Genomic DNA, 21,720 nt, shown 5'->3' with positions numbered 1-21,720 from the left:
ATTTGGAATCACAAGCGTTCAGAGCACTGCTCCTTCATCAGGTGAGTGGAGAGGTGGGTTCACAAACCCAGTAGATTGACTGGTATTTGAAGTATGGAAGGAAATGTTGAAGAGAGATTGGCTCAGCTGGATCTGTAGTCACTAGAGGTTAGAGGATGAGAGCTAAATCTAATTGAAATGTATAAAATTCTAGCAACTTGGCAGACTAGCTGCAGGGAGGATGTTTCCCCTAAAGTTTAAAGTTTATTTATTATTGTCACCATAGGCTTACATTAACACTGCAATGAAGTTACTGTGAAAATCCCACACTTGGGCGCCTGTTCGGATACACTGAGGGAGAAATTAGCATGGCCAATGCACTGAATCAGCGCGTCTTTTGGACTGTAGGAGGAACCGCAGCACCTGGAGGAAACCCATACAGACACGGGGAGAACGTGCAAACTCCACCCAGACAGTGACCCAAGCTGGGAATCAAACCCAGGTTCCTGGCACTGTGAGGCAGCAGCACTAACCACTGTGCCACCCTGGTGCATCTAGAACCGGGGACATAGTCTCAGGGAAGGGGTAGACCGTTTAGGACTGAAATGAGGAAAAATGTCCTCACTCAAAGAGGTGAACCAATGGAATTCTCTCCTGCAGAAGGCCATGTTTCAAGAAAGAGACAACTTTTTTTCAAATTTATTGGCATCGAGGGATATGGGAAGAAAGCGGGAATATGGCATTGAGATTGAGGATCATATTGAATGGTGGAGCAGATTTGAAGGGCCAAATGGCCTACTCCTGCTCCTACTTTCTGTTTCTCTGCGAAACGTCTAAGATCTGGGGTTACGAATACTGACTCATAGTTCAGCCAAGTTAGCTCCACCTGAGTTACCATTAACAACCTCCTAATGTTCTATGTTCTATTGGAGAATTCTAGCCCAATGACAGAGCTGAGCTCAAAGCTATGACAAGAGCCTAACTTATCACAGTAACATCAGGACAATGATCTTGTGTAGACCATGAACAGGAGCCCTGCTCAGGTCCAGCAATACTTAATGACTCGGTTAAGTAACAGAGCCCTTCTTCCTCAGTCCAGTGAAGGTCAACACTGGTCTAAAGAAACTGACATTGCTTAGGCACTGACCTTAACAGCTTCTCGGCCTTTTGGCTAAGATCAAGTGTAATATCGACATACTGTGCTTGGCTGAAGTCATTAGGTTACATTTCAGCTTCATTTGAAGTAATTTTTAAAAGCGGCGTCTCGGTCTTTTGGCTAAGATGCAAATGAGATCAAGCCTTGGAGGAGGAGCTATACTGACTCCAATCAGCTTGGATCATGTAGATCAAGCCCAAGACAGGAGGTGAGAGCCCTGTCTTGTCAGCTTGGATCGGGAATGTCTCAACTTGTTGAGACTCTGAATTGGACTTTGATTGGATTGAATTGGATAGAAACAAAAAAAAACAGCTTCTCTCCAAATAATGGCCCAGGACTGAATCCATGTCCCTACTGACCCCAGGTACAGAAATTGCCACTATACCAAACACCCGGACAGGAGTTAATATTTATATTTGCTCTCAGGATGGGACTGGCATCACAAATCCTGCAGCCCCAACTCCCTGAAAATGGGAAGTGAGACTGGAGTCAGGTCCAAGTCCCCCTGGCAAAGGGTTCAGGGGTGAAGCAAAATAAAGAACCTGTGAGAATTCCACAAAGTGTACACAGTTTGCAGCCTGAGAGCTTGCTGTTTATTCTGTTACTGCCCTTGAATGTTTGCTGAATTTGTCCAGGGAGACGCTAGTGTCAGTGTGTAAAGGTCATGTTCCTGTGTGAGTTATGGCCAGTGTCAGTGTCTAGACTCTCATGTCCACATTCTGCTGCCTGGGGTCAGTGAGCAGGGTATTCCGTGATGCCACTGCTCCTGCAATCAGCCTGAGTTAGGCAGGAGTAAAGCTGCACAATGGTTTATAAATAGGATAAAGCAGCTGAACAGTGAAATATCCCGCCTGATTCCCATCCCCTCCATTCTGGTGAAATGGTAATTTGCTCCCCCTGCTGACTGTCAGATTCTGTGCAAAGATTCCAGGTCCTGGAGCTCAGGGCCCTCAGTGTTACAACAGGCACAGAATGACAGCTCCAGGAGACAGTCTGTACGGACACTTGGCTGGCCTTGGAGTTAACATTCAATCTTTCCAAGGGCATGAGGAGCTCCTGGTGAGGGGAACTCTGTTTACAAGAAGCTGACACTTGGAATTCAGTCACACACTGCACACTAGTGGATTTTTACAGTAACTTCATTGCAGTGTTAATGTAAGCCTACTTACGACACTAATAAATAAACTTTCAGTTAAAACATTAAATTTAATGGGCAAATCTTCAGGCAAAGAACATATGAGAATTCTCAACATGGGCTTAAATACAGGATCCTCACTGAGACCACAGTTTTAACATTATCTCTGCTTAACCTATACTGTATCTGTCCTGGGAGTGTTTGATGGGGACAGTGTAGAGGGAGTTTTACTCTGTATCTAACCCCATGCTGTCCCTGTCCTGGGAGTGTTTGATGGGGACAGTGTAGGGGGAGCTTTACTCTGTATCTAACCCCGTGCTGTACCTGTCCTGGGAGTGTTTGATGGGGGGGACAGTGTAGAGGGAGCTTTACTCTGTATCTAACCCCGTGCTGTACCTGTCCTGGGAGTGTTTGATGGGGACAGTGTAGAGGGAGCTTTACTCTGTATCTAACCCCGTGCTGTACCTGTCCTGGGAGTGTTTGATGGGGAACAGTGTAGAGGGAGCTTTACTCTGTATCTAACCCCGTGCTGCACCTGTCCTGGGAGTGTTTGATGGTGAAGTTATGGATAATCTTTAGCAGAGTATTTTAATATATGTATTAGTATTGGTTGATTTCTGACATTAGATAATTGTGTGTGTGAACATGTATGAAGTGGACGTTAATGTGATAGCCTTTATTGTGTGGCCTGTATTTTATCCTGAATTCACATCACTGATTTTCTGATCGTTATCAGAAGGCAGTATGTGGGATCTTGCTGTGCACAATTTCACTTCTGCTTTTCCTGCATTACAGTACATTTAAAAATATTTCATTGATTGTGAAGCATTATGGGGCATTCAGATGTATTGACAGGCGCTATAGAAATACACATTCTTCCCAATCTATCATTGTATAAGATTAGTCAATGTGCCCACATTGAGTGTGGGATTACCTTCACTCAGGTCAGGGACCAGGGTTACTCTGTGACCTCTCTGTCCCTGTGCCTATCACTCGCTGCCTTGCCTTCCCCTGTGAGGGAATGGAAACTTTTCCCTGGTACTGGGGACTGCCCTGTCCCCACAGTGTCCAGCCAGAGGAGCAAATACTGACCATGTGGCTATGGAGCAGGGTGAACAGCCCAGGGGGAGGACTGTGTTGGGGGGGGGACTACTGGAACAGAGTGTCACTTTGGCCAGGAGATATCACAGACCCATCCAGCTCTGATCCAGCGCAGGTGAGGACTGGCTGTGTGAGGGGGGGGGGGGGGAGCGGTTAGCTGACGGATTCGGTCTAAATTAGAATGAGTTTAGTGAACCTCAGTCAGAGTTTGCTGAGTGTGGGATCCAGCCGCTCACCCCATCTCATTGTGAAGAGGGTTATTTTTGCCGGTGCTCCCTCACTTTTGTGAGTGAACGTGTTGATTAGTTTAGTGTGGAGGATTTCTGTCTGTCTGTCTGTCTGTCTGGGTCACACTTACTGTCCACGGCCGGGCCCTGGATCATATCAAACTTGTACACCTCCTTGGCATAGTACTCGAAGTCGGTGTTGTGAGTAATGCAGCCTTGCTCCCGGTCTGTGCGCAGCTCCTGCAGTAACTGGCGTGTGCTGTTGTACATGGCTAATACCTGGGCTGGGACCTCAGCGGGACTGGCTTCCTCAGGAGGGCTGGTGAGACGCAGCTTGCTGAGAATCTGACCCCTGATGGCCTCCACTCGTTTCCTCTTAATGTGTTCCGTATCCAGAGTGGTACAGGTGGAAAGAGACCAAGTCATAGCCAGGAGATCCAAGGCAGCCAGGGCAAACAGTAACCTCTGTGCACACATTCTTCCCGAGAATCCCATTCCAGTGCCGAGCTGCCCGTCTCCTGGATCCCGCTTCACCGAAAACTTCCAACCAACTTTAAAACTTCCTCACTGCTCAGTGTTACTGGCGGAATCCGCTTTGTCCTCAGTTCCCTTTCCTCTCGCGTTTTAAAGCCAGGATTCAGACCCCCCACCCCCTCCTCGTTGTCCCGATATCTCTCTGATCCCTCTCTCACTCGCACTCTCTCTGTCTGGGATTCTGCTCCCGGCTTTTTATATCCCGGCTCGGTGACGTTCAGAGAAGGGCTGGATCCCTCAGGGCTGACCCTGATCACAGCGTCACCTTCCAGCAGCACCAGGACTTGACACAGATTGACAGAGGGAGAAGAGAGACACAGAGACAAGTAATCACACAAAACTCACACATTCAGAGAAACTAAAATACCCTTACATTTCCCACATTCCTGCTCTCACCCAGCCCCTCCCAGAATTAGAACAGAGCCCCCTTTCATCCACCCCCACCATCCTCCACACATTATTCCACTCCCACTAAAACATCCTCAACTCCCTCCACTTTCAGCTTTCTGGAATATTTTTGTTGAGATTAAGGTGTCCTCCCTCTCCCCTACCTCCACAGTAAGAAGTCTCAACACCAGATTAAAGTCCCACAGGTTTATTTGGAATCATGAGCTTTCGGAGTGTTGCTCCTTCTTCAGGTGAGACCTCCCTGCCTGCAGTAACAGGTTGGAGCTATTTCTGTGACAATCCCAGACATTGAACTGGACAAGCCATACTGTGACAAGAGCTGGTCAGAGGCTGGGAATCTTGTGAAGATTCATCTCCCAACTCCATAAAGCTCAAGTCAGGAGTGTGATGGAATACTCTCCACTTGCCTGGGTGAGTGTAGTTTCAACAAAACTCAAGAAGCTCAAGGCCAACCAGGATAAAGCAGTCCACTTGATTGACACCCCATCTACAAACATTCGCTCCTTCCACATTTGGCCCTCGATGTTGTGCTGAGCTTTGTTCAAACCCAAGATCAAGCTATCCCACTCCCTATCATTCTGGAGTGCTCCATGTGCCTATCCAATAACCGCTTGAAACTTCCTAAAGTGTCCGACTCCACTATCACAGCAGGTAGTGCATTCCACACCCCAACTACCCTCTGAGTAAAGAATCTACCTCGGACATCCCTCCCATATCTCCCACCATCAACCTTATAGTTATGCCCCCTAGTAACAGCTACATCCACCCGAGGAAATAATCTCTGAATGTCCACTCTATCTCTCCCCCTCATCATCTTATAAACCTCTATTAATTCACCTCTCATCCTCCTCCCCTCTAAAGAGAAAAGCCCTAGCTCCCTCACCCTTTTCTCATAAGACCTACCCTCCAAACCAGGCAGCATCCTGGTAAATCTCCTCTGTTCTCTCTCCAATGCTTCCACATCCTTCTTATAGTGAGGTGACTAGAACTGCACACAATATTCCAAATGTGGTCTCACCAAGGTCTGGTATAGTTGCAGCATAACCCCACGGCTCTTAAACTCAAACCCCCTGTTAATAAACGCTAACACACTATAAGCCTTCTTCACTGTTCTATCCATTTGAGTGGCAACCTTCAGAGATCTGTGGGTATGAACCCCAAGATCTCTCTGTTCCTCCATTCCTCAGAACCCTGCCGTTGACCCTGTAATCTGCATTCAAGTTTGTCCTACCAAAATGAATCACCTCACACTTTTCAGGGTTAAACTCCATCTGCCACTTTTCGGCCCAGCTCTGCATCCTATCAATGTCTCTTTGCAGCCTACAAGAGCCCTCCACCTCATCCACTACTGCACCAATCTTGGTGTCATCAGCAAATTTACTAACCCACCCTTCAGCCCCCTCTTCCAAGTCATTGATAAAAATCACAAATAGCAGAGGACCCAGCACTGACCCCTGTGGTACACTGCTGGTAACTGGCCTCCAGTCTGAAAATTTTCCCTCCACCACCACCCTCTATCTTCTATGATACAGCCGGTTACTTATCCAATCAGCCAAATTTCCTTCTATCCCACACCTCCTTATCTTCTTCATGAACACCATGGGGAACCTTATCAAATGCCTTACTAAACTCCATGTATACAACTGTTCTACCTTCATCTACACACTTCTCCTCAGAGAATTCAATCAAATTTGTGAGGCAGGACTTACCCCTCACGAATCCGTGCTGACTATCCAGATTAAGCTGCGTCTTTCCAAATGGTCATAAATCCTATCTCTCAGGACCTTTTCCATTAACTTACCGACCACCAAAGTAAGACTAACCGGCCTATAATTACCAGGGTCATTCCTATTTCCTTTCTTGAAGAGAGGAACAACATTTGCCACTCTCCATCCTCTGGCACAATCGCTGTGGACAGTGAGGACCCAAAGATCAAAGCTAAAGGCTCTGCAATCTCATCCCTTGCCTCCCAAAGAATCCTAGGACGTATTCCATCTGGCCCAGGGGATTTATCAACCCTCAGGTTTTTCAAAATTGCTAATCCATCTGCCCTCAGAACATCTACCTCCTCCATCCTATCAGCCTGTATCACACACTCTCATCCTCAAAAACATGGTCCCTCTCCTTAGTGAACACTGAAGAAAAGTATTCATTCAACACCTCACCTATCTCTTCTGACTCCATGCACAAGTTCCCATGACTATCCTTGACTGGCCCTAACCTCACCCAGGTCATTCTTTTATTTCTCACATAGGAGTAAAAAGCCTTGGGGTTTCCCTTAATCCGACCCCACCAAGGACTTCTCATGTCCCCTCCTAGCTCTCCTAAGCCCTTTTTTGAACTGATTCCTAGTTACCTTGTAACCCTCCAGCAACCCAACTGCACCTTGTTTTCTCATCCTTACATACGCTTCCTTTTTCCTCCTGACAAAACATTCAACCTCCTTTGTGACCCATGGTTCCCTCACTCGGCCATTTCCTCCCTGCCTGACAGGGACATACCTATCAAGGACACGCAGTATTTGTTCCTTGAACAAGCTCCACTTTTCGTTTGTGCACATACCTGACAGTTTCTGTTCCCATTTTATGCTCCCTAATTCTAATCGCAGCGTAATTACCCCTGCCCCAATTATAAACCTTGCCCTGCCGTGTGACCCTATCCCTCTCCATTGCAATAATGAAGGACACTGAATTGTGGTCACTATCTCCAAAGCGCTCTCCCAATAACAAATCTAACACTTGGCCCAGTTCATTACCCAGTACCAAGTCCAATGTGGCCCCACCTCTTGTTGGCTTATCCACATATTGTGTCAGTAAACCCTCCTGCACACACTGCACAAAAAGTGTCCCATCCAAACTATTCGACCTATAAAGTTTCCAATCAATATTCGGAAAGTTAAAGTCACCCATGATAACTACCCTGTGACCTTCACACCTATCCATAATCTGCTTTGCCATTTCCTCCTCCACATCTCTATTACTGTTTGGAGGCCTATAGAAAACTCATAACAACGTGACCGATCCTTTCCTATTTCTAAGTTCAGCCCATATTACCTCAGTAGGCAGATCCCCCTCGATATGTCTTTCAGCAGCCGTTAAACTATCCTTGATTAACAATGCTACTCCTCCACCTCTTTTACCACCTTCCCTACTCTTACTGAAACATCTATACCCAGAACTGCCAACAACCATTCCTGTCCCTGTTCTAACCATGTCTCCGTAATGGCCACACATCATGGTCCCAAGTACCAATCCACGCTCCAAGTTCACCTACCTTATTGGGCAAATTGGGGCTGTTTTCCCCAGAAAGACGGAGACTGTGGGGAGATCTAATAGAGATATATAAGTTTATGAAGGGTATAGATAAACAATGGTAAGCTTTTTCCTAGATTGGAAACGCACATTACGAGGGGCCACAGGCTTAGGGTGAGGGGGGAGGGGGGGTGAGGTATAATTCGGATGTTAGAGGGAGGTTTTTCACACAGAGGATAGTGGCAGTATGGAATGCCCTGCCAAGCAAGGTGGTGGAGGCAGGCACGCTGGAGTTGTTTAAGAATTACTTAGATAGGCACATGAGCGGGATGGAGATGGAGGGTTATAGGAGACTGTTTTAAATAAGGTTCAGGAGCCTTGGGATGTCCCTGGGAATCAATTGATTCCTATGAGCCTTCCAACATATTTTCTGGCTCACTTATTTTACTTTTGAGCTTCTGGGGATTCCCTTGAATGTTTGTATAAGGATGTGCATGGTATGGATGTTTCTCTTTTAATCCACAGGTGTTTCGGTCCGCCTTGTTGTCCAAGGGGTATACACGCGGTGGGTTGTACGAGGGCTGCTCCTGGATGTTTCGAGAGTAGCCTAGTACTTCACGTCGTTAGTGTGTGCTTAAACTGGACCAGATGCTGGGCAACACAACAGCTCAGTGACTATCACTGTTTGCTGTGCAGATACATGGATTTGGGCCAGTGTCTGTGGGAGTTTGCGCATTCTCCTCCTTGCGTGGGTTTTCTCCGGGTGCTCCGGTTTCCTCCCACACCCCAAAGATGTGCTATTAGGCTGATTGGTGTAACAAATTGTCCCTAAATTAGTTTCCCTCAATGTGGAACGCCATAAGCATAGACAAGGGTCATGGGTGGAGAGGGGACTCATAATGTTAAAATGGCAGCGCTGGCTCGTTGGGCCGAAGGGCCTGTTTCCCGGGCTGTGTTGTTCTTTGTTCTTTATTCCTGATGCTCCTTGCATTGAAGTAGATACGCTTCAACCCACCATCCTGTCTGTCTGTACACTCCTGTGACCTTGTTACCTTCCTCTGTACCTCACTACCCTCAACACTGGCTTCTGGACTACAGCTCGTTTTCCCATCCCCCTGACAAATTAGTTTAAAACCCCCCCAAAGAGCCGTAGCGAATGTCCCTCCCACTATATTGCTGCCCCTCAGGTTCAGGTGCAAACCATCCTGTTTGTACAGGTCCCACCTTCCCCAGAATGTGCCCCAATTATCCATGTAAATGAAACCCTCTCTCCTACACCATCCCTGCAGCCACATGTTAATCTGCACTCTCTCCCTGTTCCTCAACTCACTAGCACATGGTACCGGAAACAAACCAGAGATGACAACATGCTTTGTCCTGGCTCTCAGCTTCCAGCCTAGCTCCCTAAATTCCTGTTTTAAATCCCCATCCCTTCTCTTACCTATGTCGTTGGTACTGATGTGTACCACGACCTGCAACTGATCCCCCTCCCACTTAAGGATCCTAAAAACACGGTCCGAGACGTCACGGACCCTTGCACCCGGGAGGCAACATACCATCCGAGAATCTCTTTTGCTGCTGAGAACCTCCTGTCTGTCCCTTTAACCATCGCATCCCCAATAACTATTGCTCTACTGCTCTCCCCCCTTCCCTTCTGAGGCACAGGGACGGACTCAGTGCTGGAGATCCGGTCACCCTGGCTTACCACTGGTAGGTCGTCCCCCTCAATAGTATCCAATGTGGTATACTTGTTGCTGAGGGGAATGACCACAGGGGATCCCCCACTGGCTGCTTCCTCCCAGCCCCTCTCATCGTCACCCATCTATTTTCATCCTTCGGAGTATCTACATCCCTGAAGCTTTTATCTATGATCACCTCTGCCTCCCTAATGATCCGAAGTTCATCCAGCTCCAGCTCCAGTTCCCTAAGGCAGTTTTTGAGGAACTGGAGATGGGTGCCCTTCCCACAAGTGAAATCAGCAGGGACACTGACAGCATCCCTCATCTCAAACATCCTGCAGGAGGAACATTGCACTGCCTTTCCTGCCATCCCCTCTAGATAAAAAGAAAGAAAGATCCTGCCTGATATTCCTTCACCCCCCCCCCACCACAAATCTGATTGTGCCACAACCTCAGTTTCCTTCCAACCCCTGACACTCTGTCCATTAAGAATCTATCTGATTCACCTCCAAGATCCTACCCTGAAGAAGTACTGTTCTTCTCTCTGACAGGATTTCCATGTTCTCCCCCCTCCCACCTCCACCCCACCATCCATCTTCATGCTTTCCATTTCTCTCTCAGTGTTGGACGAGGTATTTATGAAAGCTCGCTTCCACAGCCTCATTTCCTTCCTCAGTGACTGTCTTTGTCTCTGACTCACACCACGTGGATTTCAATTCAAATTCCACTCTGTATGTAACCTCCAGGATTACAGGTACCTCCAGGATATACAACATTCTTTGAACTGCTATTCTCACTACATCCTGAAAGCCACACTCAGTTCCATGTGCTGCCACATCTCTGTCCAGCAGCACCATCTTACTCTCTCTCAAAGCTGTCCCCAATCCCAGTTTCATTTCATCTCTGCATTATTCAACGTCTTAACAAATTTTCCCCTGGTTTCTGAGGCTATGACCCATCTTTCATTCCCTCACCCTCCAATATAAATATCTCCCACTTTCTCCACTTTTTAGCTTTGACGAAAGGTCATCTGTACTCGAAATGTCAGTTTTATTCTCTCCTTACAGATGCTGCCAGACCTGCTGAGATTTTCCAGCATTTTCTCTTTTGGATACATTGATTCAGTCTCCACCACTCTCCAGGGAAGAGAATCCTGCAGACTAACAACCCTCTGCGAGAAACATTTTCTCCTTGTCTCTGTCTTAAATTGGAGACATGATGTGGGTATGCCGGCGTTGGACTGGCATAAACACAGTAAAAAGTCTGACAACGCCAGGTTTTAGTCCAACCTATTTATTTGATAATATACTCACAAGCTTTCGGGGTTAGCCCCTTCGTCAGGTGAATCAGTAATCTCTAAACTGTCTGTGCTTTATATGCTCTGTCTGAGGCCAGAACTCTCCATTCACCTGACGAAGGGGCTAACCCCGAAAGCTTGTGAGTATATTATCAAATAAATAGGTTGGACTAAAACCTGGTGTTGTCAGACTTTTTACTGTATTAAATTGGAGACCCCTTATTCCTAAACTGTGTCCCCTACCACTCAAGAGCACTGACTAACCCCAGTCCAATGTCCAGGAACACTGACCAATCACAATCCAGTGTCCAGGAACACTGACCAATCCCAGTGCAGCATGGGAACACTGACCAATCACAATCCAGTGTCCAGGAACACTGACCAATCACAATCCAGTGTCCAGGAACACTGACCAATCACAATCCAGTGTCCAGGAACACTGACCAATCCCAGTCCAGCATGGAAGAACACTGACCAATCACAATCCAGTGTCCAGGAGCACTGACCAATCACAATCCAGTGTCCAGGTGCTGGAGCTCCAAGCAGCAGAAAGGTAGATGCTGCCCTCAGGTGGAAAACAGGAGGAAAAACAGAGATACCAGCCTCTCCAACAATCAGATCCCACTTTCAAATCAACATGAGATTGAAATTTCATGCGATCTCAGGGATTATCCACAGCCCATAGAAACATACAAAATCGGAGCGGGAATAGACCATTTGGCCCCTCAAACCTGCCCCACCAGTCAACATGATCATGGCAGATGCTCTATCTCAATACCATAATCCTGCTCCCTCCTCATACCCATTGACACATTTAGTGTCCAGAAATCTCTTTCCATCTTAAATATATTCAGTGATTTGGGCTCCAGCTTCTGTGGTGGAGAATTCCACAGGTTCACTATGAGTGAAGATATTTTTTCTCACCTCAGCCCTAAACAATCTATCCCATATCCTGGGGCTATTGAGTCAAGAACAGCTTCTTCCCTGCTACATCAGATTTTTGAATGAACCTACCTCACATTAAGTTGATCTTTCTCTATACCCTAGCTATGACTGTAACACCACAATTCTGCACTCTCTCATTTTCTTCTCTGTGAATAGTATGTATAGCACACAATAATTTTCACTGTATACTAACACGTGACAATAATAAATCAAATCAAAAAAACCCTCTCTTCTAAATTTGAGTGAATACAAGTCCAGTCAACCCAATCTCTCTTCATACGACAATCCTGCCATCCCAGGAATTAATCTGGTGAACCTTTGCTGCACTATATCCTTTATTAGATAAGGAGACAAAAGCAATCTTGGATAAGTGATTCCCTCATCCAAATCATTGATACATATTGTGAACAGCTGGAGCCCAAGCCAATGTGACCCCACTAGCTACTACCTGATATTCTAAAACAAAAGGGCCAAATATGGGCAACTGGGGCTAACTTTGGGATTTAAAAAAAAAGCGGCATGGACAAGTTGGGCCGAAGGGCCTGTTTCCATGCTGTAAACCTCTATGACTCTTTGACCTACTGATTCCTAGTTTCTGTTTCCTGTCTGCTAACCAATACTCAATTTATACCAAAACTTACCCCCAATCCCACATGCTTTAAATTTGCACACTATTCTCTAACTTAAGACTTTATCAAAAGCTTTCCGAAAATCCAAATGCACCACATTCACTGGTTCTCCCTTATCGATTCTACGAGTTACATCCTCAGAAACTCCAGTAAGGTTGTCAAACATGATTTCCTTTTCAGAAATCCATGTTGACTTTGTGCAGTCCTGTTGATATTTACAAAGTGCTCTGTCATCATATCCTTTATAATAGACTTTAGCATTTTCCCTACTACTGAGGTGAGGCTAATCAGCCTGTCATTCCCTGATTTCCCCCTCCCACCTTTTTTAAACAGCAGGGTCATTAGCTTTACAAAACTTTAATTACGCTGCATTTAGAATATTGTGTGCAGTTCTGGTCACCACACTACCAGAAGAATGCGGATGCTTTGGGGAGGGTGCAAAAGTTTACCGGATGTTGCCTGGTTTGGAAGTTTTGAAGTATGAGGAGAGGTTGGATCGACTCAGATTGTTTTCATTGGGAAGATGGAGACTGAGGGGGGAACCTGTTAAATTATGAGAGACTTTGATAGGGTGGAAGTCAGAGGTTTATTCCCAGGGTGGAAGGGTTGACTAGAAGAACACGCGGGTTTAAGGTGAGAGGTGGTAAGGTTAGGGGAGTTGTGTAGGGAAAGTTTATCACACAAAGGGTGGTGGGTGCCTGGAACACACTGCCAGTGGAGGTGGTGGAAGCAGGCACATTAGCAATGTTCATGGTGCATTTTAAACAGACACATGAATGGGAGGAAAACAAAGGGATAGAAAACACTATTGCCGCAGGCTTAGTGGGCCGAAGGGCCTGTTCCTGTACTATTCTTTGTCTTTTCTTTCTTTTTGTACATTTGCCAGCCTTCGGTCTGCTGGGACTGTTCCAGAATCTATAGAATTTTGGAAAAGGACAACCAAAATATTCAATATTTCTATGACCACCTCTTTTGATGAATTCCAAACTGCACCAGATACTTGGCTTGCTACTCTTTCTGGAAACTTCATATGATTGTGTTTTAGATCCAATCCTATTCTAAATGGGTTTTGTCAGAGATGGGTGGGTGCTTCACCTGTTGTGTTGTTGTTGCAGGTAGGGGTATGGAGATCAGAATCAAACACTTTCTGTCCTTCAAAACATCTGACTGTTTTCCTCATATTAGCTTAATACAGCGGGAGGATTTTCATCACCAGGTTAGGGGTTCAAAAGGCACACAGATATTTGAGCATAAACTACAGGCTAAAACTCCAACTCAGCGCTGAGGGAGCGCCGCACTGTCGGAGGGTCAGTGCTGAGGGAGCGCCGCATTGTCGGAGGGTCAGTGCCGAGGGAGTGCCGCACTGTCGGAGGGTCAGTGCTGAGGGAGTGCCGCACTGTCGGAGGGTCAGTGCTGAGGGAGTGCCGCACTGTCGGAGGGTCAGTGCTGAGGGAGCGCCGCACTGTCGGAGGGTCAGTGCTGAGGGAATGCCGCACTGTCAGAGGGTCTGTGCTGAGGGAGTGCCGCACTGTCGGAGGGTCAGCGCTGAGGGAGCGCCGCACTGTCAGAGGGTCTGTGCTGAGGGAGTGCCGCACTGTCGGAGGGTCAGCGCTGAGGGAGCGCCGCACTGTCAGAGGGTCAGTGCTGAGGGAGTGCCGCACTGTCAGAGGGTCAGTGCTGAGGGAGTGCCGCACTGTCGGAGGGTCAGTGCTGAGGGAGCGCCGCACTGTCGGAGGGTCAGTGCTGAGGGAATGCCGCACTGTCAGAGGGTCAGTGCTGAAGGAGTGCCGCACTGTCGGAGGGTCAGTGCTGAGGGAGTGCCGCACTGTCGGAGGGTCAGTGCTGAGGGAATGCCGCACTGTCAGAGGGTCAGTACTGAGGGAGTGCCGCACTGTCGGAGGGTCAGTGCTGAGGGAGCGCCGCACTGTCAGAGGGTCAGTGCTGAGGGAATGCCGCACTGTCAGAGGGTCAGTGCTGAGGGAGTGCCGCACTGTCAGAGGGTCAGCGCTGAGGGAGTGCCGCACTGTCGGAGGGTCAGTGCTGAGGGAGTGCTGCACTGTCAGAGGGTTAGTGCCGAGGGAGCGCAGCACTGTCGGAGGGTCAGTGCCGAGGGAGCGCCGCACTGTCGGAGGGTCAGTGCCGAGGGAGCGCCGCACTGTCGGAGGGTCAGTGCCGAGGGAGTGCCGCACTGTCGGAGGGTCGGTGCTGACTGGTGTCCCGGTTGCTAGGGGTGACGGGCCGCTGGCGGCTGCGCAGTGGGAGCGGGAAAGATGGAGAATGTTCTGGAGGAAAATCCGCGGGTGAGAAACCGGGACCCGGGGCGGGGGGGGGGGACCCGGGATCGGGATCGGGAAGCCCAGGGATCAGGATCGGGTGCCGGGGGGAGAGAGGCCCGGGGCGGGGGGACCGGGACGGGGAGGCAGCCTCCCCTGGGTAGGGGAGCGGGAGAGACCCGGGCGGGAGGCCCGAGGGGGGGGGAGGGGGGAACAGAGAGGGTCCCGGCCCGGGGGGGGGGGGGACAGAGAGTGTCCCGGCCCGGGGGGGGGGGACAGTGGGAGTGACCCTTCGGCCCCACTGTTTATACTGGCGCCGCCGGGAGTCCTGGAGCCTCACTGACCTCTGAACCCTAGAACCTGCATTTACCTAGCGCCTGGATCATCATCCTCCCCCACCCCCCCCCCCGCCAACAGCAGCAAAGCTGGGAGTCAGATAACCCGGCAGTGAGCTGAGTGTCAGAGAGGGGGAGAGGGGGGCAGGCGGGGGGGGGGGCGTCCCAGACCAGGACCCCCCCCCCCCAAGGATCTGTCCATCAGTGCTGGAGAGGCCGGAGTCAGGGGGATCTGAGAGAGCCCCAGGGACTGGGAGAGATGATTGGGGTAGAGGAGGGTAAGGGTGATGTGGGGGGGGGGGAATTGGATAAACAGGGACAGAGAACAGGAAAGTCCAATGAGTACAACAGTGGCAGCGGAATGAGACTCACTGTGAGTGAAAGCACAGGCAGCAGAATTTAAGGATAACATCAAGTGTATGCAGGGTAAAACACGGGCAGCATGCTGGCAGAGTGGTTAGCGTTGCTGCTTCAGAGCACCAGTGACTTGGCTTCGATTCCCAGCTTGGATCGTGGTTTGCATGTTCTCCCAGTGTCTGCATGGGTTTCCTCTGGATGCCCCACTTTCCTCCCAAAGTCCAGAGATGTGTGGGTTCGGTGGATTGGCCATACTAAATTGTCCCTTAGTGTCAGGGGGACTAGCTAGGGTAAATCCATGGTGTTATGGGAATAGGACCTGTGAGGGATTGTGGTCGGTGCAGATTCAATGGATCGAATGGCCACCTTCTACAGTGTAGGATTCTATGAACAGTCAGGCATTAATTGGGGCAATAAAGTCTAGAGGTGGCAGTAATCCATAGAATACAGTGCAGAAGAGGCCATTCAGCCATCAAGTCTGTACCAACCCCTCGAAAGAGCCCTCTGCCTAGGGTCTTTTTCCCCATCCTAACCCTGTAACTCCACACATTGCTCATGGTCAATCCACTAGCCATCATATCTTTGATTTGGAGTTGCTGGTGTTGGACTGGGGTAGGCACACAGTGACTAGTCTCACAATGCCAGGTTAAAGTCCAATAGATTTATTTGGTAGCATGAGCTTTCGCAGCATTGCCCCTTCATCAGGTGAGTGAAGAGTTCAGTTCACAAACAGGGTATATATACACACAAACTCACTTACAAGATAATGCGAGTCTTAACAGGTAATCAAGTTTTTACAGATGCAAACAGTGGGAGTGGAGAGAGGGTTAAGCCCAGGTTAAAGAAGTGTGAATTGTCTCCAGACACTAACTGTCCTGGCTGGAGGTAATTCACACCTCTTTAACCAGTGCTTAACCTTCAGGGTGCTGTGAGAATACTTACTGATCATATCTTTGGACTGTGGGAGGAAATGGGAGCACCTGGAGGAAATCCACGCAGACACAGGGTGAATATGCAAACCCCACACAGACAGTCACCCACAGCCAGAGTCAAACCCAGGTCCCTGGTGTTGTGAGGCAGCAGTGCTAACCACTGTGCCACCCTTTTCCTCAATTTTTCCATTATTTCCTCATTCTCTAGTCCCTCTCCAACTCTCTCAACATTATTTAAGGAATCGACAACCAAGGTCATTTCATGTCACGTATTCCAGAATCAAACAGCTCTCTTGGGTGAAAATGTATCTCCTCAGCCACAGAATATCCACAGTGCAGGAATAAGCCATTCTGCTCATCGAGGCTTATCTTCTCTTTCGATCACAATCCAATGATTTTAAATCAGTGATCACTGGTTACTGACCCTCTCCCCAAAAGGAATAATTCTTCTCTCCATCAAAACCTCTCATCATCTTCCAAGCCTCTTTGTTGCAAGAACCACCCTAACTTTTCCAAATTCTTTTTGTAACTGAAATCCTTCACCATGGTGACATCCTGGTAAACCTCACCTGTTCCTTTTCTGAGATCTTTACATCTTTCTGAACTGTGGAGCCCAAAATTGTCTACAGTATTTCAGCTGAGGCCTAACCACTGATTTAGAAAGTTCCAGCACCACCTTTGCTTTAAAAGTCTATTTCTCCTGTTTGAAACGCAAGTAACCCTAACAACTTTTAACCACCTTTGCATCCTGTCCTGCCACCCTTAAAGTTTAATATTTATGGACACCAAGGTCTTTCTGCTCTTCTCCATTCAAAGTTATAGTGGACTGTCTTTCTATATTAGGCCACACAAAATGCATCACTTCACACTTCTCCCCAGTGAACTCATCTGTGTAGATTCTGCCTTCTCCACCTTCCAGTCTGTCATCTTGAAGTCTCTTAACTATTCTCAGCACTATCCACGACAGTGCCAGGTTTTGTATCTTCTGCAAGTTTTAGAATGCTGTTCCCTACACCCAGGTCAAGGTTAAAAGAGTAATTGATCCAAATCTAAACCCTGGGGAGTTTCATGACAAATTTTCCAGTTTGAAAAGCATCCAACTCCATGTCCTATCACTAAGCCAGTTTGACCTGTGCTTGGGGTCTTGGATCATTCATTTTTTTTCAACCACCAGAGAGGATTGTGGCCTAATTGTTCACAGATGGGATTGGCTGGGAGTTCACGTGTTTCTAATGTGTTGGTGCAGTCTTGATGGGCCAAACGGCTTCTTCTGCTCTGTATGATTCTGTGATTCCATGAGGGCAAAATGGATCCTTAGTTTAACATCTCATCTGAAAGACAGCACCTCTGCTGATGAGCACTCCCAGAGTACCGCACTGGCAAGGGAGAGTGTGCGGGGCGGGGGGGAGTGGAGTGGAGGCACCTTTCAGGAGTGGGACCTGAACCCGTGACCCTCTGATTCAAGAGGTGAGAGTGCTCAGGCTGTAACCTGTTATTAACATGACCTGAAAGAATTCAGGGAGATGGAGGATGACTCAACTATGAATGATGTGGTTTGACAGAAACATAGACAAAAAAATACAGAGAGAGCAGGAAAGCATGTGGCATATCTGTGCACACTGACTTGAGGTTAATATATGCTGTGTCCATCCTGGGGCCCTGAGCCAGCTTACTGGAGTGCTGGATTCTGATCTACTTCCTTTGTGTAAACCCTCTCACCTTTGCCACTCTTTCCAGATTGTGAAGACTGGGCGTCGAGCCCGTCAGTCCCTGGATACCTCACAAGATGAACCCAGGCCAAGCCATAAAGCATCTTCCAGCACCACTGGGACAGAGGTGAGTGCCAACATGTGCCAGCTTTTAACCCTCTCTGAAGATTTGTCTTTCCTCATAATACTTTGTGTTATTTACTTAAAAAGGGGTGCAAGTTGCTTTGGGAGCTGATCACATGATCTGACAGTGAAGTCATTAGGGTTTGCGTTCAGGCTGTTCTTTTGTTTTCCGTTTTGTATTCTGACGCAGAGCGGAAAGCAGCTCTTCAATAAAATCTGCTGTGTATTTGTCTGAATCTATGGGTGCAAACTAAGTCTTTTCTTTCTGTCAAAACCCACAACCCCTAACATAGTTAGGACATTACCGAAAGAAAGGTTATGTGTCAGGATTTTGTCTCATTTGAGAACATTGAGAAAAGATCCTTAAGGTAAAACATCATGGGTCCTCACCGTTCGAATAACGGAGGGCTGGAGAAAAAACAGCAAGAGGATTAAAGATTGAAGTGCCGGTGCCAAGAAGACCATCTGAGTGGTTTTAAAAGAGGGTTTTTTTCCAATCAGAAAAAGGTGAGATGCCAGAGTGTGTCTGGCATATTTGTAAAGAAGGAACGCTTTGCTGTATGGCTGTGGCCATTAGGGAAAAAACATCAAGTCAGCGGTCTCCAGGTTATAAAGGGGAATATTGAAAAGACAGTAAAAAAATTATACTAAGCATTCTCGAGTTGCTAGTGACTGGAAGAGAAATGGCAGAGAAATAAGAACACGTGGACTCTCTCAATGAAGAAAATTGATCATGGAGTTCTTATGCCGAGCATTTTCAATGCTTTCTACAAGGGAATACAATTGTAAACAAATTGCTTGTACCAGCATTTCTCAGTACAGTGGGAAGTAAAATATTCAAATAGCTCAGGAGCTTGGTTCATCCAACAAGACCAGGAAGCAAAACTTACAATGACTTGACAATGAACCTTGAAGAGCATTGCTCTCTGAAGCCAAGCATTGATTAGTTCAGATTTCATTGAAGGAATAAAGTGGAAGGAAAAAACATTGCTCAGGCTGGCACAGCATTGTGAATTTGGTGAGTCGTTAGAAGATTCTCTTCGTGATCGTTTAGTTGTAGTCTCCAAAATGAGGTTATCCAAAGAAGATTATTTGCTGAACATGCTTTGACTTTAAAGACAGCAGTAGAAATTGCAGAGTCAATGGTACCGGCTGCTAAAAAGGCTTCACAATTTGGTGCACAATCCACAATTTGTGAACTGTTCGTAAGAATTCAAAACAGAAAGCAGCGTGTCACAGATGTGCCAAAATGGTCTATGGAGTGAGTGAATGTTGGAGCAAGGATAGTCACAGTAAGAGTTGAGGTAAAATGGGTCACATTGGGAAAGCTTGTTGGGCTAGACTGGCTTCGCCTGAGAAGAATATTCAGAAGAAGACTCTGGATATCTTCAAGAAGAAGAACAAAGTTGCACTCTACACAAGGAATTTACAACATGGAAAAAAAGAATTGTGATTATGAAGAAGGCAATGTTCAGAAATACGATGAAGAGTTCTAACTGACTGTCTTATCCATGCAGGCTATATGATGATAGTGTACCTTTATGAACTTCTAAAAAAATCATTTTCTTTGCAGTTTCTGGTCTTTTGATTTCACTTGGCACTGGCTGTCTGTTGGACATCCTTTTATTGTTGCTTAAATGGGGTTTTGTTTATTTTTACTCTGGGCCGCAGATACTTTTTGGGATTTGTTTCATGACTCTGCATTGTTAGAACATAGAACATTACAGCGCAGAACAGGCCCTTCGGCCCACGATGTTGCGCCGACCAGTTAAAAAACAATGACCCACTAACCTAAACCAAACCCTTTCCATCCATAAACCTATCCACGGATCTCTTAAACGCCCCCAAACTAGGCGCATTTACAACTGCAGCAGGCAGAGCATTCCAATCCCTCACCACCCTCTGGGTAAAGAACCTACCCCTGACATCCGTCCTATAACTACCACCCCTTAATTTAAAGCTATGCCCCCTCGTGCTAGCTTTCTTCATCCGAGGAAAAAGGCTATCACTGTCCACCCTATCCAAACCTCTAATCATCTTATATGTTTCAATAATGTCCCCTCGCAGCCGCCTTCTTTCTAATGAAAACAACCTCAAATCCCTCAGTCTCTCCTCATAGGACCTCCCCTCCATACCAGGCAACATCCTGGTAAACCTCCTCTGCACCCTCTCCAAAGCCTCCACATCCTTCCTGTAATGTGGGGACCAGAACTGCACACAATACTCCAAGTGCGGCCGCACCAGAGTTGTGTACAGTTGCAACATGACGCTGCGGCTCTTTAAATTCAATCCCCCTACCAATAAATGCCAAGACACCGTATGCCTTCCTAACAACCCTATCTACTTGATTCCCAAATTTCAGGGATCTATGTACACATACACCTAGATCCCTCTGTTCATCCACACTATTCAGAGTCCTACCATTAGCCCTATACTCTACACATCCATTATTCCTGCCAAAGTGAATTACCTCACACTTTTCCGCATTAAACTCCATCCTCCACCTCTCGGCCCAGCTCTGCAACTTGTCCAAGTCTCCCTGTAAACTAAGACACCCTTCCTCACTATCTACCACACCTCCGACTTTGGTGTCATCAGCAAATTTACTAATCCACCCAGCTATACCCTCATCCAGATCATTTATAAAAATTACAAACAGCAGTGGCCCCAAAACAGATCCCTGAGGCACACCACTCGTAATTGAACTCCATGTCGAATACTTACCATCAACCACTACCCTCTGTCTCCTATCCGCCAGCCAATTCCTAATCCAATTTCCTAAATCACCCTAGGAGGAAGACTAGTTGGCAGGTCAGGTAACAAGAGCTCTTACATTTTTAGTTTTGAACTGCTGTTTTAGTTTAGGGGGAGTGGGTGGACAGAAAAGCAGTGTTTCTCTTTCTTTCCCTGATATTGGAAGTTCTGCTGGCTCGCTGGAAGAATTGCTTTTTGCCTTCCTGGAGTAGGAAAAGAAATCTCTTGTTGGTGGTTGGTTTGCCTAGAGTCTCTCTCCCTGTGTCTTAGGAAGTTGTTCTGACTCCAAGCTTGTCTGTGTATGCATCAAGAGAATTGCAGCATTCAAGCAAAGAACAAACTTCCAGCATCACATGAGCATTCGTATTTTCTATGCAAAAACCTGTGCAAAAATTGCGTTTATGGGATTTGTTTGGTTGGGACAGTGTTTAGCTGTTAAAATTTGTACAATATCATGGGTTTTTTTGTTTATAATTGGTAAAAGTTACTGCAAATTTTCTTTCTATACGTGTTAACTGTATTCTTAAATAAACTTTGTTTGATAAAAACTCCCTAGTGGGTCAGTTGAATCATACCCAAAGTGAAATATCTCTTGCTTACCCTGTCAAGTTCAAATTGCAAAACTTACAATCCAGGCTGACTTCATAAAGCACTTTGGAGTTTCTGACCTGAATTATAACAGGGTGAATCACACAGATTCTGGGTGATTCCAATGTTAAATGGACAACCTATTAGGATAGAAGTTGTTACTGGAGCTGCTGTATCTTTAATTCCTAAGACCACATACCAGCAAAAACTGAAGCATCTTCCTTTAAAACCAGCTGATGTGAGTTTAAGATCCTACACGGAGGAGATTGGGCATTGAAGGGTTACACCATGGTCAATGTAGAGTTCAT

The 21,720-nt window shown here is 47.0% G+C and overlaps 2 protein-coding genes and 1 non-coding gene across 5 annotated transcripts in view; 2 read left to right on the top strand and 1 right to left on the bottom strand.

Moving 5' to 3' along the window:
• tgfb3 (transforming growth factor, beta 3) overlaps positions 1-4,298 on the bottom strand; it is a 30,897-nt gene extending 26,599 nt beyond the window's left edge. For both annotated transcript variants that reach the window (XM_080202139.1, XM_080202140.1), the window contains exon 1: positions 3,730-4,298. In XM_080202139.1, the coding sequence (XP_080058265.1) occupies positions 3,730-4,093 (364 nt within the window). In that variant the 5' untranslated portion in view covers positions 4,094-4,298. The remainder of the gene's footprint in view (positions 1-3,729) is intronic.
• LOC145352839 (U2 spliceosomal RNA) lies at positions 1,131-1,322 on the top strand. The gene has a single exon (XR_013888604.1). It is a non-coding gene; the product is annotated as a U2 spliceosomal RNA (small nuclear RNA).
• A 10,263-nt stretch (positions 4,299-14,561) lies between the features above and the next one.
• Positions 14,562-21,720, top strand: part of ift43 (intraflagellar transport 43 homolog (Chlamydomonas)) — a 74,180-nt gene continuing 67,021 nt past the window's right edge. For both annotated transcript variants that reach the window (XM_080202138.1, XM_080202137.1), the window contains exons 1-2: positions 14,562-14,641; positions 17,976-18,074. In XM_080202138.1, coding sequence (XP_080058264.1) covers positions 14,612-14,641; positions 17,976-18,074 — 129 coding nt within the window. In that variant the 5' untranslated portion in view covers positions 14,562-14,611. The remainder of the gene's footprint in view (positions 14,642-17,975; positions 18,075-21,720) is intronic.

This window comes from Carcharhinus amblyrhynchos, chromosome 14 (genome assembly GCF_965287045.1).
Source record: "Carcharhinus amblyrhynchos chromosome 14, sCarAmb.v2.hapA, whole genome shotgun sequence".
NCBI classification, from domain to species: Eukaryota; Metazoa; Chordata; class Chondrichthyes; order Carcharhiniformes; family Carcharhinidae; genus Carcharhinus; species Carcharhinus amblyrhynchos.
This window is presented reverse-complemented; position numbering and strand designations above follow the sequence as displayed.